Source organism: Crocodylus siamensis, chromosome 5 (assembly GCF_052110815.1).
Source record: "Crocodylus siamensis isolate JL-2025a chromosome 5, ASM5211081v1, whole genome shotgun sequence".
Classification (NCBI taxonomy): domain Eukaryota; kingdom Metazoa; phylum Chordata; order Crocodylia; family Crocodylidae; genus Crocodylus; species Crocodylus siamensis.
This window is the reverse complement of record NC_143399.1, coordinates 194,746,572-194,773,997: the sequence shown is the minus strand read 5'-3', so window position 1 is coordinate 194,773,997 and position 27,426 is coordinate 194,746,572. Positions and strand designations below refer to the sequence as shown.

General features: G+C 43.7%; 1 protein-coding gene across 9 annotated transcripts in view; it reads right to left on the bottom strand.

Moving 5' to 3' along the window:
- KMT2C (lysine methyltransferase 2C) overlaps positions 1-27,426 on the bottom strand; it is a 301,422-nt gene that overhangs the window by 181,642 nt on the left and 92,354 nt on the right. For all 9 annotated transcript variants that reach the window (XM_090047709.1, XM_090047708.1, XM_090047707.1 and 6 more), the window contains exons 4-6: positions 21,605-21,811; positions 17,925-18,067; positions 11,157-11,266 (exon numbers count right to left, since the gene is read on the bottom strand). In XM_090047709.1, the coding sequence (XP_089903835.1) occupies positions 11,157-11,266; positions 17,925-18,067; positions 21,605-21,811 (460 nt within the window). The remainder of the gene's footprint in view (positions 1-11,156; positions 11,267-17,924; positions 18,068-21,604; positions 21,812-27,426) is intronic.

The following is a 27,426-nucleotide window of genomic DNA, read 5'->3' as shown; positions in this document are numbered from 1 at the left end:
ACAGGAATCTGTTATTATTTATGGTGTGTAAAGGCAGAAATTCAATCATGGCCATCTACTAAATCCTCTCAAAATAGGCTACTTGTGCATTAATACTTCACCACTTATTTCAACACTACTTGCTTAGCCATCATCACATACCATTACCCTTTGGGGGAAATCTATGTCTTCTGTTACCAGTTTTACTCCCACCCCATATGGGTCTATTCAACACTTCTCAGCCCTTTTCCGACATAAAAGTTCCTGACTGTCAATGTCATGTATCCTTGTCAACTCTGGCGACCTCTGGGAGCTACTGTCAATCCCTGACTGTCATTTATCCTTCAATATAGGTAATATGTCCTAGACTGAGCCATTTGGCACAAACAAGCAACATAAAGTAAATGTGAAAATTACAAAGCCCTGTTTAAAAATATCTGAAAATATTTCAGAGTCATATTTGTTAAAGACTGATCAGATTTAACCCCTGGAGGCCCATTACATTTGAAATGATAATTCCAATAAGAAACACATCCTATACCAAGGTACCAACTATCTGGACAGCAAAGTCAGGGATACAGTCAGAGATATGCGAGACTGAAGCCAGAGATACATGCACAGAGCATAATAGGATACTTTCATTTATGTCAATACAAGCTCTTCCTCTTTTTTAATGTTTTTTTTTCCTTTGGATTGGTTCGGTGCATACCTCCATATAATACTGCGCTTGCATTTTTATCTAAAGCCCTGGAGAAATCTCTTGCTGTTTCCTGTGTCTTTGTTTAAGTCCAATCTTAATGTCTCAATGCAAATTATAAAGCTGACAATACAGCTACTTCTTTGACTTATGACTTCATATTTAAATTATTACATACTGTGTATAGCAATTTAAAGAAAATGTTGATTTTGTATTCCAACATCTGACTTGAAACTTTTTAAAAAAAATACTTCAGTGTAGCTTTATGTTAGACCTTGGAATAAAAAGTGGTGAGGATGTAGCCTCAGGCCCATAACAACTTATTAAATATACAGTGAGGGTAGAAGCCATCATGTCCAGCAGCTCCAATACCCTTCTTTTAAGTTCAAGACAATATGAGCTCCAGAGCTGTATGTTCCAACTCTTATGCCTCTGATGTCTGCTGTAAAGGCTTCTGGCATAACATCCAATTCTACTTGTCATCTGGATCTCCAGATTTCCTGATGACTTAAACAGTAGTTCTGAGAAACTCAAACCTGTGATCCTCTCTGTCTTTCCAACTCAGATGGAATAAGATGAGCAAAGGGAAGAACAGCTTCACCTACACAATAAATGCCAACGCACACATAGTACCACCTATTTAATAATCAATTCTTATTTGTCAGCTTTGTGATAAAACATGATAAACTTAAGTCTCTTAAGCCATGAAAAAAAACAAGACTTCAGAAACATCATTGCTATATCAGTAATAACCACAGGCAGAACAGAGACTTGGAAGAAAAGTCAAAGAAATCACATATGTATATACATAAAAATACAAGAAGTTAGTTGGTCTTATGATTGAACAAATACATCATCATGTCTTCAAAAAAAATCAGTGAATAAAGATCAGAGGAAGAGAAAAGCTATGTAGAATGTTTTGTGAAGCATGCAAGGACACGGAAAGCTCTAAACATAGGTATGAGCTATAAAGTTTTAGTCCGGCAGAAAGCAAGGACAAAGTAGGAACAGAAAATGAATGACACATTATCTGGAACAGGGCAATGAAAGAGTTTCACATAAGCTTTATTAAAGTGCTCAGAGTTCAATGAAACCAAATGGACATCTCAACAATTAAGCAGCGTACTAAGAAACACTGTCAAATCCAATTAAAGAAAATGAAAAACAACAGATATCCCCAGTAGTGAGAAACAATAATGCAAATTAAAAACACCCTCAAGGTAAGAAAATCTACAACATGCTCTCAACAAAGTCGAGAGTAAAAAAAATCTTGCTAGCAAAAAACATTCTTTGGATGTCAAAACTAATCTGCACATGACTAACATAAGGAAGAGAGAATATACTTCCCCAGCTGGGCAAAATTGTTACTGCAGTGGGCCACATCATAAACTCATGTCATGCCAGGAGGGCTGCCAGGAAAAATACAAAACCAAGTTTGATGGCAAGTTAAAGAAGCAACTTAAATGATTTTCTGTAAAAACAATTTGTAAGTAAAACTAACCATTCACTCGCACCTACATTGCCAGCAGCATCCAGAACATTTACAGCATCGGAATATAAACTACAGGAGTCTCTTACCAAAAAAAGCAGAATTTAGAGAAAGGAAAACATCTGTAAATACAAAAGTATATCAAACAAACTGGTGCCAAAAATTACATTTGCATTTATATAGCCTCTTTCATTCAACGACTTCCAAAATGACTTACACAGACAACATTTCACACTTTAGTGATCTTACGAAGTTACAGTATCAGAAAAAGTGTTTTTATCAAATCAAAAAAATAGATTAAAACAGCCCATTCTAAGGGGCCCAAATAAAACCATCATGTGAGTAAAAAACAGCATTTTTGTGTTATAAAACAGTGTTTCTCAATCCATAGGTTGTGACTCAAAATTGTGCTGCAAGAATATATGAAAGGGTTGTGAATAAACTTTAAAAAATGGATCAACAAACTTTAAAAATGGATTCTTCTTTAAAGGAGAAAAATGTGGGAAACCATGCATTTCCCCTTGCACGCTGGCCAGAGCTCCAGCCTACAAGGGGCTGCAGTGAGCGGAAGAAAGGCAATCAGGCAGGAGGCGCCACGTGCACATGCACATGGCAGCCCAGCGGTGTGGAGAGCAGCTCTCTGTAGGTAAGTCTATGTGGTGGGGATGGGGGACACAGATGACATGTCAGGGGACTGGGACAGGGCACAGGCAACATTGCCTGCCACCCCACCTCCTCTCTGGGGTAGAGCTGTGGCCTGAGGGGAACAGCAACCGGGCCATGGCAGCAGAGAAGGTAAGGGCAGCACAGCTCCCCCACCCCCATCCATTACTCCTCACACTGCTAGTGGCATGGCTGGCACGAGGGTACTGGTGACAGTGGCAGCAATGACTCTAGCCACCCCCTCCAACCTCCCATGCTGAATCCCACCCACTGGGCCACAGAGGCAACTCCTGCCCATCCTGGTCCAGCCAGACTGCAGCCCCGTGCCCGTGTTGGATGCACAAATCTGGGAGGTGCATGCCCCCCCGCCATGGTCCACACCCCCCTACCCCACACATTGTGGGGGCTGGGAGTGAGGGGCACCAGCAGGGCCAGGGGGCTGTTTTTCTGCTTAAACCATTTACTGGGTCAGGACTGATCATCAAGGATTACAGATGGGTTCTGATACAAAAAAGGATCAGAACAACTGCTATATAAACTAACGTGCTGAGACCACTATGTTCATAGAGACTAATATGGTCTCATTGCTTCTCTCCCCTGCACCCACCCTGCAACACTGTGTGCATTTGACCTTCTGTTGTGCCTTCTCTTAGGCTTTGCTTGGAAACTCTTTTGGACAGAATAAATCTTCTTGGTTTACATTTGTTCGCACTTTACACAACAGAGTTTTAGATGAGGATCCCACGTACTACAAAAATACAAAAAATAGAAAAAATATTTTGGCGAGCTTCTAAAATACATTACTGCGTGTAATATATAAACCTGCTCAACTTGAGGACCCATCTTTATTCCAAAAATGTCAAGAGGCCACTGACAATACTCTAGGACATCTCTGCATTGATCTTTGCTGGGCATTGCTCAGGAAACTCAGTGGGAATATGAAACACCCACAAATCCTCTGCAAGGTTCCCAATGAGTGTAGTGCTGGACTCCCCTCTGAGCTGCTCTGAGTGCTGAGTGCAGAGGGATATATTGGGTACAGCCTATTGTGTTCCAGGTATAACCAGTTGCCATTTAATGCCCAAAAAATGTTGATCAAGTACCATGATAAGAAATTATGCAATGAACCCAACATGCCAGCTGTGCCCCCTCACCCACACAGACCACATCATCACCAAACCATACAACACGGATTATAAGATCCACGGCTCATACACCTGCTCCTCTACCAACATCAAATATGCCATCACCTCCCTACAGTGCCCCTCTGCCATCTACATCAAACAGACAGGGAGATCCCCCCTGTGTGAAAGAATGTATTGAACACCAATCTGACATCAATTAAAAAAAAAAAAAAAGATAAGCCTGTGAAAGAATACTTTAACCTCCCGGGACAGCCCATCTCTGATCTTAAACACCAAAACTTTAAAAACCAAACTGAACATGAGACTGCAGAACAAGAAATCATCCATGGATTGCGTTGTGTTGAGTGTGGTCTAAAGACAGACTCTGGATTCTTATCCCATTACTTGGATTAGCTTTCTTAACCCCTATGACCCTATGGGTTTACTGTTTCTTTTTTCTCTTCAATCCACCTCTGCTTCTCAGAAAGTACCCCTTCTCTTTTTCTTCCCTCTTCCCTATCCTTTACATTTAAATCACTCTTTCTGTTTGAACACCTGCTCTCTGCAAGTCTTTTCATAACGTCTGACTTAAGTGAAGTGTTGCTTACAAAAACTTATATACCTCTGAATTAGTCTATAAGGTGCAACTGTAAGGTGCTCTACCTTCTGCCCGACTTCAGACAAACATAGCTCTTTGCTCATAATAAGGTAGACCAACTAAGATTTGCTCCTAGGCAGTTCTAACATATATACATACGGCTGTAGTCAGGCTACAGCATCAGAGAATGAACAAGCTGTTTGTTCTTCACTTCTGACCCACTCCTTCCTCCCTCTTCTTTCCCCTGAGCAGCAGACAGGCAGCAGGAGAGAAGAGAAGCTGTTCAGAGCAGTGCTTCTGACTCAGAGCTCAGCCACTCTGGGGGCTGCTCGTGAGGCTCTGCTCCTAGTGCCAGCCCCAAAGCAACAAGGGTAATTAAAACATTTCCGATTAAAAATAGCAGGACATGGTTAAAAAACAAAACAAACAATTTTTCAATTCATAACCAAAACACACCTCCTTTTCCTAATTCAGTCTCCCTCTCAAGGCTCTAAATCTAACCCCTAGAGTAATGAAAGCACCCTGGACTGCATGTTGAACACCACCATGTTTACTACTACTACTACTCTTAATCGTCTCTTGTGCACGTAAGGTAGGACAGGGAAGCAAAACTCAGGAACTCGGTGCCCTCAAGATAGGGGCACCCCAGAATTCTGGAAGAACTGGCACATGAAATCACAAGTTGGGTAACAACCATATTAAACAAATTGATCAGGATGGGATGTTACCACCTGTCTGGAAAATAGCAAAACTTAAAAAATAATGTTCTCGGCAACCAGAAGTCCATTGGTCCAATGTCAACAGTGTGCAAGGATTCAAGTTTTGAAGGAAAGAATAGTTCAAAGTAACAAAGGTAAATGCAAAATAAGGCAGCAAGGTTTTAGTAAAAACAGACTGGGAGAGACTGACCCAACAGTTTCTTTGACAAGAAAATTGATTTTCCAGGCAGGGAAAGTGCACTAGTTTTCAGCTATCTAAACTTCAGTAAAGCACGTGATGCCTTGCCACATGTGAGGTTTTAGCAAAGCTTTCAGTAATTGTGAAATGGGCAAGGAACTGACTAAGAGAGATAAGGCAATGGGTGGTGCTAAATGTGGAAGTACCAGGCCAGAGAGAGGTTACTAGTGGAGCTCCTGAAGGATCAGTCTTGGTTAATATTTTCATTAATGTACTTGGCACAGAAGTGTGCCAAATGACAGAGCTAGGATGCACCATCAATACAGAGGAGGACAGAGATATCATACAGAAGGAGCTGAGCAACCTGGGGGACTGGAATAACAGGAATTGGACGAAACTGAAAAGCACAAAATGAAAGATCATATACTTGGAGACCATATGCTATAACCTATAATAAAATGATGCTATAATCTGGGAGTTCATCAACTAGAGACAACTGAGGACAAAAACAGCCTGGGCATACCAGCTGATCATAGGATATCACCAATGCTGTGCAACTGGCAAAAAGGGCAAACAGGATCCTGGGAAATACTGACCACGGTATTTTCTGCAGAGCTAGGGAAGGATTAATATCATCTTACAAAGCAATGGCAACATCTCATCTAGAATACGATGTGCAATTTTGATCACTCATGTTTAAGAGAGACGAATGCGAACAGGAACAGGCAGGACAGATCTCCAGACGGGTTACTAGGCTCACCAGGGAAATACAGATCCTATCACTCTGAAGGAGATTTGAGGAACTTGGCTCCTGCAATCTACCAAAAGGAAGGTTACGAAGGTGTATGGCTGCTGCCTATAAATAATATCAGGGTGGGAAAAGAGCTATCTAAGCTAAGGGACAATGATGGCACAAAGTTGGGTATAAACTGCTCATAAATAAATTTAGATTAGTTATTACATGGTTCTTAGCAAGTTGCTGAAGCAACCTTCTGACTGAAGAAGTGAAAGATAAAAACCTAGCTACTTTTAAGACAAAGCTTCAGCACTTTATAAAAGGGATTATCTGACATAGGGCCCATGATAACAGGGGTATGGGACTCGATGACTGAGGAGACTGCTTCCAGACCCTAAATGGGTAAGGAACTGTCTCTACACCAGCACATGCCTCTGAGAGAAAAGAAATGCCTTCTTATATATTTTATAACCATGCACTGACAAAATTAAGGTCTAATTTCTTGTAGTCCATTGTTGTAGGACACTATATTAACTAGAAAAATGATTCCCAGTTTAGATTAGTGGCCAACTTGGGCTCAATATAGTGGGGGAAGGGCAAGGGGAATGATGCAGGGCTGACTGAAAGAGGAGAAAGTGGGTAGAGGAGTCAGGAAGGGAGTGGAAATGAAAAAAAGCAAGAAAAGCTCAGCACATCATACTGATTTCCAAACCCAATGATTTGTGACAGATTTAAAGCAAACTCCTGTCCAAAACTGGCTATTCCTCAATCTTTGACATTTGAACATCTTAATTGTGTGGTGGAATTCTATGAAGGTGGGGGGAGGATGGGTATTTTATGGCAGAGGCTTTTTTTTTTTTATGGGAACTCTATCTGTGCTGAAAATTATTACCAGAGTCAGAACGTGGCAGACAGAATGCCTGGAAGTAGCTAAAATATGCACAGTAACTGCAACCTATTACACAAAATGCCCACCTCCTGTTTAAAAAAAGACCACAGCTATACATGATTTGGAGATTTGCCTTATGCCAGCTCCTGGCTCCCACAGAAACCTTCATCTCTTCTTCCGATACTCCAGTTGCTCTCTTATATCTGTCTCTCTCACCCAAAAGCCTCACACTGGCTCTGACAGTAAATGATGCTGAGCTTTTCTTGCTTTTTTTCATTTCCACTCCCTTCCTGACTCCTCTACCCACTTTCTCCTCTCTCAGTCAGCCCTGCATCATTCCCCTTGTCCTTCCCCCACTATATTGCTTTATATCCACCCCAACCCCTCTGATTTTTATTCCTGGCTCATTCACTCCCTCCCTCCCCTTGCATTCATCCTTAGTAACTTCTTCAACTTAGTAACTGCTAAGTTACTAACATTTTTAGCCACGTGTTTGCTCACCTTCACCCCTGCATTTTGCCGGCTGCCTTGGTTCAATTCTGCCACTCACGCAAAACATTTGCTTGACTATCAAGCACTGCTCTGATTTCTCCACTGAGTATCCTCACTCCAATTATTACTTGCCCTTTTCAGCACCACCCATTAGCCTTTGCTGTATCACTCAGTCTTCCCTTGCCTTTCAGCATATTGGTACTGATGATTTTTAGACTTACTCTAAGATTTTCTTCCCTTTCTTCTACAGATACTAGCTTTGATGTTCTCCAGGCTACGTTTCCTTCCACAGCTGACTCACTGAAAGGTCCTTCCTTGCAACACCAGCCCTGACTCACTTTGGCATTTGCTTCCTCTGCTCCTGTTCTTGTGCTGTGGTCCACCACTGGTGAAAATCCTGAGAACAAACTGACTCTTCCCATTACAGATTCATTTTCTCCTTTCTCAGTTTTGCCATCTTCCTACCTACACAATGCTACTTCTCTAACTTAGCTGGGTCACACACCTGCAAGTTCAGCTCCTGCTCTGCTACCTTTGACTCAACCTCCTCTCTTTCTTGCAAGAGAACATTCACAAAATATAACGCTACCTTCTCCCTTCCCATCACTCACCTTCCAATGTCTCATCCTACAGTTCTTTCCTCCCATTACAGACATAGACATTTATCATTAACTTTCCAATTTTTGCACATGCCCAGTGACCACCTATCCCAACTCTTGACATCCATCACACCCAAATCTTACTACTTTCTTTCTCTCACCTCTGGCTCTTTCCAATTGTGGCATGAAAACATGCATGTTTGGCCCCATTGATCAGTCCAGTAAAAACTGGAAGAACTCTAAACTCCATCCCAGCCCTCCACTGTCCAAGTTCCTAAAATGCTGCCTTCTTTTCTAGCAAAGTTCAGTCCCATTATTCCATCCTTGTTCGCATCTTCCCAGACCTGTCAGACACTTTAGTGAAAGTTGGCCATGTTCTTCCTCTTGAAATCCTGCCCAAATCTTAGCTTTCTTACTCTGTCCCCTCCTGCTTCTGCTCCTGCTTCCATGATCACTCTTTCAGCACAGCCTTGGGGAGGGGGGGGGGACTTCTCATTCCATCCCCAACCTCTGTGAACTTATTACATTTTTAAACAAGCATCTTCATGCTTTTCCCCTTGTTGTCCTTTATGCTTGAGAGAAACTCCCTGCAAACATCAGACAAGCTCTCATTATCCTCCTTGGCCATGAAGCCTACAAAAAACAAACGAAAAAACATCCCAACACCAATTTAAAAAAAAAAAAGCTTTGAAAAGTTAAGCCGTTTGTGCACTGAGCCTGCTGACCAGTTTTGTCTCATTGTTACTGTGTACTCCCATGCCAAACTCTATCCATATGGTCACCTTAATCATGATTAGTTTGTAAGCTCTTTGAGACAGAGCCTGTCTTTTTCCCCTCGTGCTTGTATAGTGTTTATCACATGAGCATCCTCATCCAGGTTCCTACATCCTATGTTATTAATAGGTTATTAAGTCTGTGTATACACACACATCTGTGGGGCAGAGCTGTACTGCTACCCAGTGCGTCCACAGGTGGCAGACAGTGCAATAACCTTCAGGGAAGGTTAGCCGTGAAATACGCAGGAGTAACTCTGACAAATAAGCACTCACGGACCAAGCAGCAACAGCTCCATCAGGATGCGGTGAGGACAGCAGATGGCAATGATTTCCCTCCTGAAAAGTCACATATATCCTTTGACGGTGCTGTGACATGGCAAGTACAGATCGCCACTATAAAAACCCTATCCAGCCCCCAGCCAAGTCCTCAATGGTGGAGCAGGCAGAAGAAGATATTAGAGTATCAACGGCTGTGAAGGTGGATGAAGGATGCAGTAGAACAAGATCCCCAGTTGTCTTGGTCTCCTTGCCACTGGATCAGGGTCCCATACTGTCAAGAGCCGTGTGGAAGCTCATGTGCAGCAGCTTCTCCATGATAAAAGAAGCCATGCACACACATCCTCCATGAAAAAAACATTCCTCAAGCCCTTTGGTGACCAGCTAATGGTGGCGGGAGTAGGATTGTGATGTCTGGAAGCTCCTAATCATGAGCTGGCACAAAGGCAGCAGTTACAAGAAGACTGTCTAGACCTTGGACAAGATGGTTGAGAAAGGTGTAACTGCAACTGAGCAGCCCCCTTCAGGATCCGCTCTGCTTACCCCATGTGGAGAGGGGGCTAGAAAAGGTGCCCTAAACATAGCCTAATACAGTATTCTGCATTTCGTCCTGACTGGATAATCGCATCCAGTGGGATCACCTTTACTACAGTTGAAAATACCAGCAAAGACGCACCATCATTTTTGGGACCTGGAACATCAGGACCCTCGTGACATGTCCAAGCTGCAGTAGAGCCTGTTGATCCCTGAGAGGCTCATCAGTCATTTTTGAACACACAGATAAGACAATCAGGGAAGACAATCATCCTTGACTGCAAGGGACTGCCAAAGGATATATGCATATACACACAAAAAAGTCATGCAGTCTTTTTTCACATGAAGTATGCATGTGTGTATGCATGTCTATGTACACAAAACTGTATTCCTTTTTCTTCACTTTCCTTTATTACAGATGTCTCCATTCAATATATTAGAGAATTTTTCAAACTATTTTTAATTTTTCTTTTACACATTTTTTCTTGGCCTCCTCTCCTATGCCTAGAAGTAAAATATCTTTCAGAACTATTAGAGCCAAGCCAGTATTTTTCATTCTAGTTTATTCCTTTACAAATGCCCTTAAGCCCACTGAAAACTTTTATAGCTAATATAAGCTTAGAATATAAATATTTAAAAAAAAGAGAAATGTAAAATGCTACAAATGGGGAATAGTCAAAAAAGGAAAAAAAACCCTCTGTTCTTACAAAAAACTGGTATCCAATTTTGCATGTTCTTTCACACTAGGCTTTTGTGTCATTCCAAAAGATAGATTAAAATGTTTCTTTTCAGTCAGGTAGGCAGCAGTTCTGCTCTGTCATCAAGCCAAGGAAATGTCACTGAGAGGAGTCTGCCTTCTTATGAGGCATTCACTGTTACCAAATAGTTTGCTTTTTAAATTAGAAGACTATAAAACAAAACATTTATCCCAGTATCTAAGCAAGCAATAGAACTTGCAATCTATGTTACCATTGCTACTAACGAAGTGCTTTTAAAAAAGCAGGACAGTAACTGTGCACTCCATTACCATATTCATTTCTATCATTTATTACATAAAGTGGGGTGGCTAGAATGAGCATACATTTTAATAAAGAGGGCATTTCTTAATTTGACTTTTTTGTTGTTGTTTTGACTGCCAACCCCTTTCCAGAGTCTAGTACCCACAGAATTGATTCTCCTAACCAAACCCAACCCAAGTTGTACCTTACTTCACAAACTGCCCCACTGAAAACAATGGAAGAGTAGATTTCTATAGGAGTACTTACACAGTAAAGCGCTATTATGAACGTAAGCACAGGTGTCAAATAGGGCTCTATGGGTTGATATTTATGGTAGCAATACTGTTATATGAAGACTTTTTTTTCCCCCCTTCAGGAGTCAGAGACACGTTCAATTCTTTCTACTTACTTCTGTGCTCCCTGAGACAACAGCTTTGTCCACGTTCACCAATAGCTGCTCTTCAGTCTGGCATACTCCCAATGACCACTCCGCACAGCGGTGATGAGCCCAGCAGTGACCTGATACATTATGAAAGAAATGAACAGTTTTATAACTCTGCCAAGCATTGCTTGGGCTTCAAAAGAGAAGCATTAGAAGTAAAACCTACAGAGCATACAGGACCTGATCCTACAAATGCTACTGACTATAGATCTTAACTTCTGTAGTAACCGCTTATAGGATTAAGCCAAGAGTCTTTTATCGCTATGGCAAGAGTAGAAAATAAATTTCTCTAGTAACAATGTTAAAACACGCTGCATTTTTTTATTTACATGTAAAGGCTGAAAAACTAATATGGATTAATACATTTTATACCCTTCAGCATAAAGCTTCTGAATATCAGAACATGCATACATGTTGGTTGCACACACACACTGTAAACCTTTATAAAATGAACTTGATTTTGCCTTCCACTGCTTGTCTATTTATCTGTTTTATGAACTCATGGGGGGATAGACACTATGCCATCAGATCTGTGTGGAAAGCACCCAACACACACTGTGGATACCGTCTCAAGAAAGTAATTTTTTAAAAGCTCAAAATATAGTGTGTAGAGGTGCACTGATACATTCATCCATATCATATTAACACTGATAAAAGGAAAATTGACATTAATTGGCAAATCAGCATTTTTTGGCTGATGTGGTTGATAATATCACCAATAAATGGAGTGTGCATGCGCAGCTGCAGCATGCCTGTGACCAGCCCAGCAGCTTGGAGAGCAGTGTCCAGCTGGTAAGTCTGTTGCAGGGGAAGGGGTGAGAGGAGGGAGTAGTGTGGGGGGGGGGGGGGGGGAGAGGGAGGGTGCAGATGGAGGCACTTGTGAAGGAGGGAGCAGGGCTGGGGCTGGTGCTGTCCAGCCAGAGCACAGTGGGGTGCAGCACTGGACAGAGCCGTGTGGCTCATCCAGGGGGTACATGGTGGGGGCAGATTTCGCCATTACACGCACCTCTGGGGGAGGCATGTAGCCCCTGACATGCACCCGCGGGCAGGCATGTGCCCCTGGATCTGCATGTAGGGCGAGGGCAGGCTGGGGCCAGAGGCAGTGCTGGGCTCTTCCCAGAAGAGTGGCTCCCTCCCACGCCACCTGTCCCGAATGCAGCCCCAGCCCAGCCCCCCTGCCAGGAAGAGCCTGGTGTCACCACCAGCCCCAGCCTGCAGTGGCAATCCACCCTCACCCCACGTGCAGATCTGGGAGGCACACACCCCCCATGACTCCCCCTGGGGGTACACATAGCAGCGGGATTTCCACATCCCATAACCTCCAGACGACCTGTGCAGCTCCATCCCACATCCTGTGCTGCCGGCAAGGTAGCTTCCCCCCTGCCCCAGTCCCACTCTCTCCCTTACGACAGGGGCCTCCATCTGCCTCACCCCAGCCCCTTCCCTCCCCCACAAACAGACTTACCAGCTGGGCTCTGCTCTCCAAGCTCTGAGGCTGCGTATTGGCAATCAGAGGAGTTTTGGCAAGTTGTCAAGGGCTGCATGGGTAGCCCCACCCCTTGACAGGTGCCCTGGCACCCACCAGCAGCTTACCCCCCAGCCCTGGGATGGACAGGGAAGCTGCGCCAGGAGCTGGATTGGGCCTGCAGCTGCTTTTCTGGTCCGGAAGCTCCTGCAGCCTCCCTGGGCTTCTTGCGCCCTGGACCAACCCCAGCGACCTTGGGTGGCCTCCCACACTACCTCCGGGAATGGCCAGGTACTTCTCTGGGGCCCCCAGGCTCTTCACAGATGCAGGACCTCCTGGAGCAGAGAAGTGACCACGGCCTCACTCCAGCTCCTGGTGCAGCCACCCCACCCATCCCAGGGCCAGAGGTGAGCTACCAGTGGGCTGCCAGGCCCCTGTGGGGCAGAGGGGGCCCAGGCCTTCCCCCTGAAGCAGTGGCACCCACTGGGGTCACCTATGGGGTTGGGTGGGGGAGGCACAGCTGGGTTGTTGACGCCCCAAGCCTAAGGCACATGGTGTAACTTCCAAGCTGCCTCCCTGTGCTTCCCGCACCCTGGGCCACATCCCCGCCAACCCTTGCTGCTCCCAGTGGCTCTGGGCACCCCCCGTGCTGTCCCCAGAGGCCCCCAGCCTCCCAGTGGCAGCAGGAGTCACCAGAGCACAAATGCAGCTGCAGGCCCAATCCAAGTCTCCGCAGGCCAGGCTGCCAGGGAGGCAAGGCACTTTCCCAGGTGGCCTGGGGACTGATCCTTTCATCCAGATGGGCAAGCATGGGGTGTATGGGGTTGGGAGTGCACACACTGGTCCCTACCTGTACAGCGGGGCTAGGACGGCTGTTGTGGGGGAGGTTGGAAATGAGTGAGCACATGGAAGCCAGTGCCAGCGGGACCCAGAGTGGGGCAGCAGGAGTCTGGGGCGTAGCTGGCTGGGCTCTATGAAGCTGACTGGGCTGCGCCAGGAGGGAGAGAGGAGCTGCCCTGCTCTGAGCCCTGCCAGCACTAGCCCTGGAACACCAGCGCTGGCTTCCGTGTGCCCGCTCTTCCCCAACCTCCCCGCCACAGCTCCATGGTCAGGTGAGGACCAGCGTGCACAGCTCCAACTCTGCATGCCCCACGCTCGCCCATCTGGGCGAAAGGATCCCAGCTGTTGCTGGCTCCCATGCACCTACTCACTCCCAGTTGTGTGGCTGGACCGCAGGAGCTGGCTCAGCCGCGAGGACTGGGCCAATCACTTGCAGTCCTCCCCTGCCTCCCCACCCCCAACTCTTGCCTGAACTTCCCATGCTAGTGCAGACACAAGCAGCCCCACAGTCCCAGGCCAGAAGCCTCTGCTAGGCACGGGCTTCCAGCTGGGGAGCTGGGGTGGGTGGGCCCTGCTATTCCAGGCCTGCCATGGCTTCCCCTGAGTCTTACTGCCCCTGGCTCCTGTCATTTTGACAGGAGCCGGGGCAGATAAATATTCATTAAAAAAAAAAAAATTTAGGGGCCCCATGGGCTGGATAGAAAAGGCCTGGCGGGCTAGATCTGGCCTGTGGACTGTATTTTGCCTGCCCCTGATATAGACAGTCACAAATCAGAGCCTGCTATCCTGATACTGGGATACCTAGGCAGGCAACAAAGAGTTTTCAAAGTACCTATTAAAATGCCTTTCAATTCAAATGCTAAAAAAAAAGAATGAAAACCACCCAGATATCACACGATAAACTGTTAATATATCTTTCAACTCAGCTGAAAATATGATATGCTAACAATGTATTAGAATAGATACTTCTTTAAATGTGCTCTTGAGCATGTAAGCCAGTGGTTCACAACCTCTTTACGTTAATGGCACCACCTGTTAGACTCAAGACAAGCCCCATGGAAAATGCCAACTCATGTTCTGACTAAAAAAAAAAAAGAGCAATTTCTTTTTCTTCTGTTGCAAAGAACACAGATAGGCTGCAACAGGTCAGAATGTTTTTGACACAATGGATTCCTATTTGAAATCTTTGAGCTTATTTTGTGACTCATTTGCAGGGGTACACCTCACTGTGCTAATATTGAGCACCATCCTTGAAAAAAATCTCAAAGCGCCTTTGTTGCGAGTCATCCCTATAAGTCCTGCTTCCCAACTTCAGCATTCACTAGTGTGTAATATGAGTGAATATCCATAAGAAATCATTGCAAGCATCTTGTAATGATTATGACTGGGAAAAATGAAAAATTATTGCTGAGTCCCCACTTCCTACGTTTTAACTTGCACAATAATAAAATTAAGTAGGTGTGAGAGGAAGGAGAAAGACATTTTTCAATCATTTTTTTTAAACTAATGTTGACAAAATCTTGAAATAACAACACTACTACAGAATGCAAGTCTGAGGTTCATGCAAATTTTCTTTTGTGGAATAAACTGTATTGTTCAAATTGCTGATAAAGTAATATTTAAATTGAGATGCTCTATGAGAAAAACAGTCCACAGCTCCACATCAAGGAGTCAAAAGTTAGATGAATGTGATGATAACCCAGGGTGGGCAAAATATAGCCCACGGGCTGGATCCAGCTCACCAAAGGATTTTATCCAGCCTGTAGCAGGTCCCTTGGCCCCACTAGGCCCATGCACAGGGGGCAGCCTGGACTATGACATGCAGGGCTGGTCCTGCCACCCCGGGCACACACCAGGGTGGGGATGGTGCGGTGGCTGGGCTCCACTTCCTGGTAGCCCCTGCAGTGCTGGCTTCTTCTGGCTGCCACTGTTAGTGTCACTGCCACCACTCCATCCAGCCCTGCTGGCTGGGCACCTTGGCCCATCTGTCCTAAAGCCACTGCCAGAGGTGCCAGACTGGTGGGTGGGTGAGATCTCCATGGAGACTGCCCAGGACCCTTGTGGGCAGGAGGATGGGATGGGACTGTGGGCAGGCAAACAGTGGCAATCAGGAGTAGGACAGGCAGGTGGGGGCTGGGGCCAGGATCACAGGGCAGTGACAGCATGGGGCTGGGCCCTGGGGCAGAGCTGCAATCTGGCACCGTGCTGTCACTTCCCCGTGATCCCAGCCCCAGTCTCTGTCCGCCTGTCCCACCCCCAGACACCACTCCCTGCCCACCCATGGCCCCTTCCCATCCATACGGCAAGCACATCCTGCCCGGTCTGTCCAGCACCCTCAGTGGCAAGTATGGGGTGGATAAGCCCTAGTTACATAGGATCAATTGCCCCCACCTCCTAGGCCTCCTACAGGTCAGCCTTCCCCTCTCCTCCCTCCCTCTCCCCTGCCCCAGCTCATCCAAATTCCTAAAGTGGCCCTGTAGCCAAAATAACTGCCTAGCACCTACACCTGTCATCACTCCCTTGTGGGCTGGGTAGATACAGAAAGTGGTGCATTTCAACCAGGCTAGTCTAGATAGGCTGCAAAATTCAGCAGCATGGACTTTGAAAGTTTTTGATCTTGGGTAATTTGAAGCTGCCACCAAACAAAAATGGAATAGTGAAAGACATGGTTGTCAAGTGCTGCCTGAGGTTTCTTGCACACTCCTGAAATGGTTAAGTAAAAATTATATACTATTTTTGCTCATACTAAGATGAGGCTCCCTCCCCACCCCCCAATCAGCTAGAAGAAAAAAAGTCCCTCATCTTGATTTGTGCATGAAGCAGGGGAGGGGGGGCAGAAGGTGCAAGGTGGCTGCTGGAGCTCTGACTGGCTTTGAGCCAGGGTCAGGGCCAGAGTCAGACCCAGAGCAGTGAGCTGTTACCTGCTCTGCTTGCCCGCTGCAGCTTCTGCCCCCATGCCCCCTTCCCCAACATTACTGTCAGGTGCAGCTCAGCTCTAGCTCAGGCTGGATTCCCTTCTAGGCATGGAGCACATGGAAACTCCATGCCCTGCATGGCCAAACAGCAGTGCCACCACTGCCGCATGGCTTGGTAAGGGCTGTGCTTCCACATGCTGTGCTCCAGGAGGGAACAGAGCCTAACAAGCATCTGACAGTAAGGAGTCGGGGGGGGGGGGCGGCTTGGTGGGAAGAGGCAGAGACTGTGGCCGAGTACAGTCAAAAACCCTGTGACTGAATCAATTCAATCTTCACAGGTTAGATGAAGCCAAGGCCAAATTGACCCTTTAGTGGGCCCTAGTCAAACAAACTCATGAGCCCCTTTTTCACTCAATAATTACAATAATTTTTAATGTAGGGCCCTAGGCATGTACCTGGATGGCTTATGTATTAATCTGGCCCTAGTTGAAGCTGTGTACATTGAACCGATAAGCAAGTGAACAGACATTCACTTTTGAATCTGGAAATGCAGCCAGAAGCTGGGGCGGAGGGTTAGAGCAGATCATTTTAATCTGGAGGCGATCAGGAACAGAAGTTCAATAAGTAATTCAATAAATTAAATAAACGTAATTGATTAATCTAAATCAATTAAGTCTGATACTAGATTCATCCAAGTTTATCTTAATCCAGTTTTGGCCATTTTGAAAGCAGTTCATGTACACTGAACTTCTGTTGTATTACAGATTTGAGCAAGTTCCCAATCACTTATACTGATTTGTGTGTAAATTTCTGTCCCTAGCCTGTGGGGTGTGGGAGTAGGAAGAAGAAGAGACTATGGGGATTGGGTGGGAGGGGTACAGGAAGGCTGCAGGCAGAAAGGGGGGGCAGAGGGCAAGGGGGCTCACTGCCCTGCCCCTCCCCCGCCCAGTTATAGCAGTGGAGGAGGGACCTCTGAGTGGGGGGCACAAATTCAAGGCAACCCTCCAGTAATTAGATTCTATACCTGGAAAATTATAACAAAAAGTATATATTTTCCATAGGCAGACAGGTTCTTTGGGTAGATCTTTTATTAGAGCAACTACATAGTTGGAAAAATTGTTCTTTGTAAGCTTTCGGGCACAAATGCCCTTCCATATACATTTTCCATATACAGAATCTAATTATGGGGGAATGAGACAGAGTCATCTTAGACTTAAGTAACAGTGTTTATAGCCATCACAATGACAATTCATCCTGCAAATCCTTCTTCACGGAGTCATTGTTACTGTGCAAGTAGCTTCACAGAGCTACATGAGAGACTACGTACGGCTTTATAGATTTGGGCTTTAGGTGTTATGCAAAAATAATAAAATCCCTCTACTTTCTTCTCCTTTCTTCCTGACTTCCCCCAAAGATGAAATCATTGCATTAAATTGAAGAATAACTGAATAAGAGTTTGCTAAGAACACTATATGTATTAACACATTACATTAATAGCTGAAAGCATCTCCTTACCTGTTGGCTCAAATAAGGCTTGGACATCAATGTCATCTGGTAAGCCAACTAAACTGAGTTCATCCCAGAATTTGACAACCTGATCCTCAGGAGTTTGGGTGCTTACACTTGTACATGATGCTATGCTCTGTCGAGATCTCTCTCTGTAGCAAGGAGGAGGAAAATTATGGTTAGATAAATCTCTATTAGCACAGTTTATGTTAATTATTGAATTGGCTTTGTATTTTTCAGATGGCCTAAACACAAGGGGCAAATAGCTTGAGGTTTTCCAATTGTGATAAAATGTACATCAAGAAAGGAAAAAAAGCTCCTTGCACTCTGACACAGTATTTATGCCAATCCAAGAGAATGAAGAACAACACTTTTAGTTAAAAATTATATTCACCAGAAAAAAGACTGTGTTAAATCTTTCTTTGTTCAGCCTGCCTTTTCAAGTCTTCAGGACACATATACTTCTCCTCTTTTAAGTGCATTTAAAAAAAAATATCTACTGGTTCATTGACAGCAGCAGGTCGCAAGGCAAGACCAGACAGTACAGATCCACATGAAAGAGGGCCATGTCTCTCGGGAAGTGGAAAAGCCTGGAATGGAGAGAGGGAGGTGGTGCTGTAAGTGGAGGGTGCCAGCTGCAGCTTTCTTATGGCTTCCTCTTCACAACCCTGACAGCTGCTCTATGGTATAGCACTGACAGTATTCTCAGAGGAGAATCTGCCCTACCAGCCAGAGGTAAGCTGCAGTGATTGCACACAACTAGCTTGTATGGGGGAAGGGAAATAAGGGTAGAGGATGGAAAAGGTAGATTGCAGTACACGCATTTGCCGTACTTTAAAAAAAAAATCAAATTAAATACAAAGGAAAAAAAGAGAAGAAAGAAAACCAGTAAAATAAGACAAAGGCTACTATATCAGGATGAAACACGAGAAATGAATTAATGAACAGCACCTATTAAACAAAAAAAGCCACAAGCAAACAAGCTCATGACAAACTAGGCCAGTATAGAGAATACCATCTTTCTGACTTTAACCTGACCTAACAATTATCCAACAAACATAAGATTCACTGGCTCAAGGAAAGCAACTGGGCTCCATCCCAAACGCACAACATTACTTCCTGGAATTGCTTTAAGTGTTGGCAAGAAGTCCACTACCTCAGGGACGATCATGGAAGCGAGCACTGGGATTTGTTTCTGGGTATTCACAACTTTTTACTTCCATGACTCATTCCAGTTTGTAGGTCTTCTGCTGCTCAAAAGGTTCTCAAATTTGCAGGAGCATAAAACAGTTGGGATCATTTTGGTGCTACTCATAGAAAAAAAACTGATCTACTTGTTGAAGTAATGAGCAACAGCACGTAATGAAGCTAATCTGTAGACTCTGGAAAACAAAACTATATCATCTTACATTTGCTTCACTTAGAAGGTTACATTCAGAAATACTAAATGTTCAGATAGACTAAATAAAAGCTGAAATTGCATAAAAAATGATGGTTAAGACCCTTCCACAGAGGCCAAAGGAGTGTGAAAATCACCCATCTCATATCATGATAAATCAAAGTCCAATGCCAGAAATAAAAGATGCCCTCAAATCTAGCATCTACTGTCAATAAAATATTTTCCTTATAAATTAAAGCTTTAAATTAAATCCTTCTCACATCAAGCAAATGTCCAAAATACAGTAGACCTATAATATGAATAAAATCCTGAAGAAAAATGTAAGCCATAAAGAAATCCAAAAAGGAAAAAATAAATCCCAAGCTATAAATATGTGAACTTTCAAGCCAGATCAATTTATAGCTTAATTTTAAAATTTACACTGTCATTTCCCCTTGAAAAGAAAAGCATTTGCCGTACCACCTACTTTTTACTGATCCTTATTAAAAAAAAATAAAAATCACATGCCACAGGAATATAAAAGGACAAAGATTAAGTTGTAATTTTTGCCCAAATAGTAAATTTACACTAAACCAGAGAGAAACCTTCTCTAGCCCACCAGTGCCTTTGTGCATTACACTCGTATCTGCACGATCCTGTAGATGTAAACTGTGCGCACACAGTTGTGGAGCTGGAGTGCTGCAATGGTCCAGGGAATGCGAGAAGCAAGGTTTTTCGGTGATATTTTTCATTCAACTAATTGTATAATTGAGAGAGATGTCAGGCAAGCTTTCAGGCACAAAATGTCCTTCCTCAGATGGGAAAGAGCAAAGCACTGGCAGAAACAGAAAACATGCCAAAACTATTCCCACAAGGATTATAGCCCTAGAAGTGCCTTCAAACCCAACAAAAAAGTTCCCCCCCAAAATTAAAATTCATATCAAAATCTGCAATGTGGAAATCTGACCTCCTTCTTAACACGTGCGTTTAAATTCACTTCTATCAAAGAGAGAAAACCATTGTTGCTCTTCTGCTCACTTATCCTTATGCAGAGATTGAACATTCATGTTTTAATACAAGGTTTCTAAACTGAAATTAGTATAACAACTAAATAGATTCAATATGGCTAAATATTCGACATAAAAGTAGCGTGGACGCAAAGCTACGCACGCCTTGGCAATCCAGAATACCTTAAAATGTTCCACCTTAAATCCTTTTAAAAGGCAGCCTCTTTGTTATTGTTTCATTTCCTACTTCACTTCTTCATTGTATTGGCAGCAGTCCAGCGCCTGCAGCCAATCAGAAAGCTCCAACACAACAATGCTTTAGTACTTAAACTTGGCTGATTGCCAGCACTGCACTTGGGGATGATTACATCATCACCCTCGAGGGACGGAGCTGGTTAGTTGTTCCAAGCTAAATTAATTTTGCACTTTCCCATAGGCTACAAAAACCTCTACTAATCAGCCAGCACAACACAATCCACATATTAGCGAGGCAGCTCTGAAACGAGACTACATCTAACCATGGTAACAGAAAAAAAATCCAGAATTACAAAATCCAAATATATAATCTACTGCATTGTGCAAATAAATCAGAAAAGGCTGCATTCCCAGTTAGATATAGTTTAAATTTCCTTTTGGTAGGTATATTAAATAAAGTTTCAGTTGGTGCCATGCATAAGCATCTCCATGCATCTAACTGGTTATTAAAAGTGCTTCTATGGCAAAAGGGACCTAGGACACTACTGTACTTCAAGAACGAGAGACAGGATGTTAGCATACATGAAAAGTAAACAGAGTTTTGACTAGTAGACTCCTTTATTCACATGGCATGCGACATTACCCAGTAGTAAGGGTTAATTTTTACAGAGAAGAAAGATAAAAAGATGCACTAAGTTGTTGGTCCCCCTAATGTACACACAGCGGTTTAGAAATCAATTTATTGGGTGGCTCTCCTTCCAAACTTGCATTCTGTCCATCTATTTACATGGTTTAAGAGCACTTGTATTTAAGTAAGAAGGGTACCTTTTTTGTTCACAAAAATCGATATTCTCACTAACAGAGGAAAGAAAAAAACCCTTAAAAACCAGGATGCAGATAGCTGCTTTTCTGCATGGCTTACTTTTGTTTCAAACAGATGAAAATGATTGAGGGTCAAATGGTTTTAGAATTATTTGCTTTCAATTTATTTACCTATCAGGACTTGCAAAAACATGCTTCTTCGTCTCCATAAAACACATTTTTTTAAAATAAATGCTTTACTTTAATAAATGGCATACATTTGTATTTGTAGAAGGAAACAGGCTTACCTCTTCTGTCCTCTTTGCTTGCGAGGCACTGAGTTTTGCCTTGGAGGTCTCTCACAAGCTCCATCGGTGCTTTCGTTGGCTTCACTCTTATTTAAAGGCTGGTTCTTCCATGGGATGATGAACCCTGGTGTTGGACTGAATTGTTTTAAGTCTCCTTGTCCTAACGAGCTTCGTTCACCACAGTAACAAAAGGCGCAGAGCTGTTCACTGAGAAAGAAAAGATTTTTTATTTTTTCTTAGAAAACAGCATGAGAGGCTAGCCTATCAATTGTAGGGCTTCATATCTATTTGACTCAATCACACAAAACACTAAATAGAGTAAAAAGTAAAATCATCATGTAACCATTTAATACGACTTCCCATGGTTTAAAATTATAAAGCATTATTTTTCTTTTTGTTTTTGTTGTCATAAAGAATCTGATAAAACTGTGGACATCCTATGTTTTTTCTAGGCTTAAAACTTTGTAGCCCAGGGGTGTCAAAGATGCAGCCTATGGTTGGATCCAGCCTGTGGAGCCCCATGATCTGGCCCACGGTGCTCAGACCATCCCTGCACGTCACATATACAGTACACACTGACCCCGGTCCAGGGCATAAAGCCAGTCTGGCACATACTACATGCGGTGCCCAGGGCTGGTCCAGGGGGCATGCTGGGTGCAGCACCCACATGGACCAGCCCCATGTGCCCTAGACTGGCTCCATGCACTGCATGCAGCACTTGTACCAGCTCCAACACTGCACAGCACATGCCAGACCAGCTCTGCATACTGCGTGCCACGTGTGTGGCCCAATGGACTGACCCTTTGCACTGGCTCTGGCTTGCAGGGTACAAATGTGGGTCTGCTCCAGCCCATGGACTGGCTCCACGCCTCTCATCTGGCCGAGTTGGACACACGTGCCCTAACCTATCAAAAAGCCTCACCTATTCCACTGTGTCCAAAATTGCTGATGGAAAAAGGAGAAGCTATCACACATTAAGATCCCAAGTCTGGCATAAAGGAAATACTGAGTAGTAGAAAACTAACATGACTGACCATATAAGCATGCACTGCATGTGCATCACTTACATACAGGTTCCAGTAAACAGTATATAGGAGATAAATACACAAATTGGTATACAAATGTATGCATGTATATATTTTTTATAAAAACAATGATCAAACCTAGATACACACTTTAAAAATAATGGGAAATATACATCACTGACTGTACAAACAAACACCCTGAATATATAGATATATATAGATATAGATAGAGAGAGAGACAGCGCGCCACTGACCCATCCCACACATGCTAAGATACTCAGCAGCCCCACCTTACAAGAAGACTTCCAAATACAGTACCATGACCTATCAAGATATCCTTGTAACATTTGCCATTTTATTTTATACGCGTAGCACCCTGTCAGCTCTAACAGCACTCCTTGTGTCACATCGTATGGAGGCTATTGCACAGTACTTCTCAAATAAACTTACCACAACTTTAAAATGTGAACTTTTGTGATTTGCATGAACACCCTTTAAAGGGAAAATTATTTAACATATTTATATGCATAAGTGAGCAACTTTGTTTTCTTCTTACAGTGTCCCTATAACCCCCAAAACATGCCTAAAGGAATCTGGCATTGGGGTGGAGGTCTGGTTTGGAAAGAATCCCATATAAATAGAATTTAGCACATCTCAAAGGTGGCGTATTTGGACTCTGGGATTTGTAAATTGAAAATAAAACTCCCTAGAGGCCAAATTACAGTGCAGTGTTCACTGTGAGTTGGAAAAATAACAGGTTTCCTGCACTGTTTGTCAAGGTCAGGTAAACGCAGCAACAGCAGAAAGAAGAAAGAGGGATTAAAAAGGGACAAGCTGCAGCCCAGAATAGCGGACTTTGACAATTCAATAAAACAACTTAGCTTTGCCTTAATGTACTCAGAGACAGCCCAAAATCTGGCCCTTATCAGAGAAACACTTGGAGAAGGTAAGAAATGGAATAGGACTGAAGGCCTCTTAAAGGTCTCTTAATTTTTCATGCAGCATAAGACTGGCCATCTCAGGAGCACAGGCCATCAAAGAGACACTGTTTTCTGGTTCACATCTTAACATATATCCAAAAGCAAATAGCATGCTACCACTGGTATCAGAGTTGACACACTTCCAAGATGGCAGACCAAACTTGGGGGCTATATGACCTTATCTAATGTAATAGTTTGTTCCCCTCAGCACTCAAAATAAAACTGTACCCTGATGCCCCATGCATACTCTTCCCCTGCAACCCATCCTTCTAGGCACAGGACAGGTGCTGACCTCTATTTGCAATGTGAAACCCACTGCAGAGACTGCTCATCACTAACAGGCAAAGGGTTCGCTCTAAAAATCTTGAAGAGAGCATATCCAGAGACAAAAAGTTTTGATTAAATTAAAAAATCCAAAGGAATGAGAGAGAAGTGTACTGCATATAGGTGAATATAGAGCTCGTCCATGATGTAACATTGAGCTTAATGAGGCAGAACAGGAAATAAGTGCATATTCATATTTTAGTGGTTATAGGTTTATGCATATAAATACAAGGTAGCACGGGAAGCAGGGGTCAGCACCCAGGCCTCTCTCCCTCCCTCCCAGGACAGTGCCCACTGGCTCACTACTCTTTCTCCATTCACTCTTGGATGTTCAGTTGGGGAAGGGTGTCAAATATTCAGCCCATGGGCTGGATCCAGCCTGTCCAGCTTCTGGATCACCCATCTCCATGGGTGGGCTTAGGCCCATGAAGCTCTTTTCCATGGCTGCCAGTGTTAATCCCTACAGCTGCCAGAGAAATGTTTCATGGCAGCTCTGGATCCCAGTGAGTTAATGCCACTCACCTTCCCTTCCCCCCTTCCCATCCTAGTATTTGCCACCAAAATTAGGTTTTTTAGTAGCCCCTGGTGCCTAAAAATTGGCATCTGGGGAAAAGTGGGAACAAATGGCAGCAATGTTAACTCCTCGAGTTGCACAGCTGCACTGAAAGTGGCTCCAGAAGTTGCGGAAATTAATGCCGCTGCTGAAACTCATAGGCAGCCCAGTCTAAGGGAAGCTCCAGGGGCTAGAGTCAGCCTACAGGGCCAAACAATACCACACTCCTGAGCTAAAGCACTGCCTGGAGAATTGGGAGATGGGAGTGCAAATCCCCTGAAGTCAACGTCTCCCATGTCCTGTATAAATCATTTCAACAGGCTACTAAGGGAAAGACAAAACAGCGCAACCACCAAAACCACAGATGCTCTCAAGACACAGTTTCAGGTTGATGTCTCCCTGTTAAGGAGCCCAAACCCAATAAAACTGAATCCATAACAATGAGAATTAAGCTGGAGCCAAGTCCCATGTTGGAGTCAGCTACAGCTGTCCATTGGAGGGCTCTGCTCTCCCCTAAGCCAAACACAATCCACCTGCCAAGTCATAAAATTTCCCACTGCCAGAATGGGAGCGCCCTACCGCTGCGCAGGGTGCAACAGGATCTGCCTGGAGGAGCACAAGGCTGTCCAAGTGTCAGGATGGAGAAGAATCACACGGCTGCCAGGGTGGAAGAGAACCGCTCTCCTGAGCTACACATGTACTTCTGGGATGACTGGAGCCTAGCGGTGCTAAACATTTAGCAGACGAGGGGAATGTGAGACCAAACCTTTCACTTAGAAAAGATCAGGTAAATATCTTACGGCCTGGTGTACAAGGAAAAACTAACTTCTTCAACTAGCAGATGATATGCACAAAAAAGTACTAATAAAAACCAGTCCTTTCTCACATAGGAATACAGAGTCTGATCCTGGGGAGTTTGAAGAGCTCTCAGTTCACGCTAATGACAACAGAAGCTGAGGACATTCAACAATTTACAAGATCAAATTCTTAATTTGTCAAATGTCAAAAGTTTTCAGAACAGACTATTAAAAATGGGGACAACGATTGCTTTATAAAATTTGTTGAAATGAAAGAACTAGCCAACTACCATTATACTTCCAACTTTCTTTACGCTGTTCCAGGCATCATTAAAATGGATAAAAATTCATCATTTATCTTCTCAACTGTACTAAGCCGGGTTTCATTCTCTTATGCACTACTTCAAATCCAGAGATGGCTCACTGCTACTTGGGAGGGAATAATAAACAGCGCTATTTTATATAGTGTTCTTCATTGCAACATTTTTCCTACGCCTATCTCCTCTTTTATGTGTGGGAGATAGATGAAAAGAAAGAAGGGCATCAAGGTAGACAAGCGCAGTACAATAATTGCATTCTGGTGTTGGAAGGGACAGACGGACAGACTTTTTTATTTTTTGTCAACAGCAATAAGATATACACCTGATCCTCAGCCAGGGACATGTTGAGAAACCATAATAGGAGACCAAACTTGAATATGCACCCTCTACCATGAAACATCCTCAGCTCAACAACACTTGCAGCAGAGAAGCTTGTCCTCCTAATTCCCAGTCTCCTAATGGGACTAGAATTTGGTCATCACATTCTTAATGAGAACATGGTTTTAATCTATTGCAGCATGCTCTTCTGTGTACCTGTACAGGAAAACTCTATTTTTCTGGTAGCATCTGCACAGGTAAAAAGCATGGGTCAGATCCAAGCCCTAATGCTGGGTCCTCCCTATCAATACCTTCTAACCAGATAAAGAAACTGAGAGCTCATCCCACACCCCTTCCCAAAATTGAAGCCTTCTTCCTCCTTATAGGTAGAGGCTCGCTGTGTTAAGAGGATGTGGAAAGGGAAGATGCACCCCTAAGGCAGCATTTCTTAACCCATGGGTTGTGACCCAAAAGTGGGTTGCAAGAATAAAATGAAAGGGTCATCAACAAACTTTAAAAGAGGATTCCCCTTTAAAGGGGGAAAACGTGGGAAACTGTAGCTTTTCCCTTGCAGGTTGGCAGAGCGCCAGCCTGTGAGGGGCTGCTTGGGGCCCCCCATACCCCACACACCTGTCCCCTGCCCTGCATGGGCAGGGCGGAGAGTTGGGAGTGAAAGGCACTGGGTTGGGACTGGCCTTTGATATTCACGAATGGGTCCTGGTACAAAAAAGTTTGTGATCCACTGCCCTAAGAGGCCAAATCAAGGTGAGCAGGTTGCGTTCTACTTGAAAAAAGATTTCCCAGGGGAAAAATCCCCCAATGCCAGCTATATTGCAAATCTGAATACAAGGGAGATATTCACTTGAAGCATAAAGGGACTAGAACCTTTAAGACAATACTGGGGGAAGAGTGTACAACCCACAGATAACCTATTCATTTTGGTGCTGAAGCTCAGAGCTCCTGTGATTGGCAACTTTCTCCCATGTTTCCCCATTACTGGAATTCAGACCGAAACAGCCATGAAGAAATGTTATTAAAAGTTGCACAAAATCTTGATAGACAATGAATTTACAAGTTAATAAACCTGCTCTCTGAAGGTAGGGGTAACTAAGGGATGGGTATATACAAAAACAGCAACAAGTGGTTTAACAAAGATCAACAGAAAACAAAGAATGTATTTATGAAATGCAAGCCACGTTTTAAATAACGTTTCTAAACATAACTATTACAAATGAAAAAATACCTCTTCTCTCATAGAAAAAATAAAGGAGTAGAACAACTCAATCAGGAATTTCTGACGGTCTGCAGAAGTGGCACCTATCGTGTAAATATATCTTTTTAGCGAGTTTGTTGAAAAAAATCATAATAAAGTTCCTTATACTTTTTATTGGTAATGTTAGATACGGGCAATAGCCATGATTCAAAGTTAAAAGCTGCACTGGTGATAATTTGTTTTACCTTTCAACCACACAAAGCAATTAAGCCACATTACACACTAATTGCTT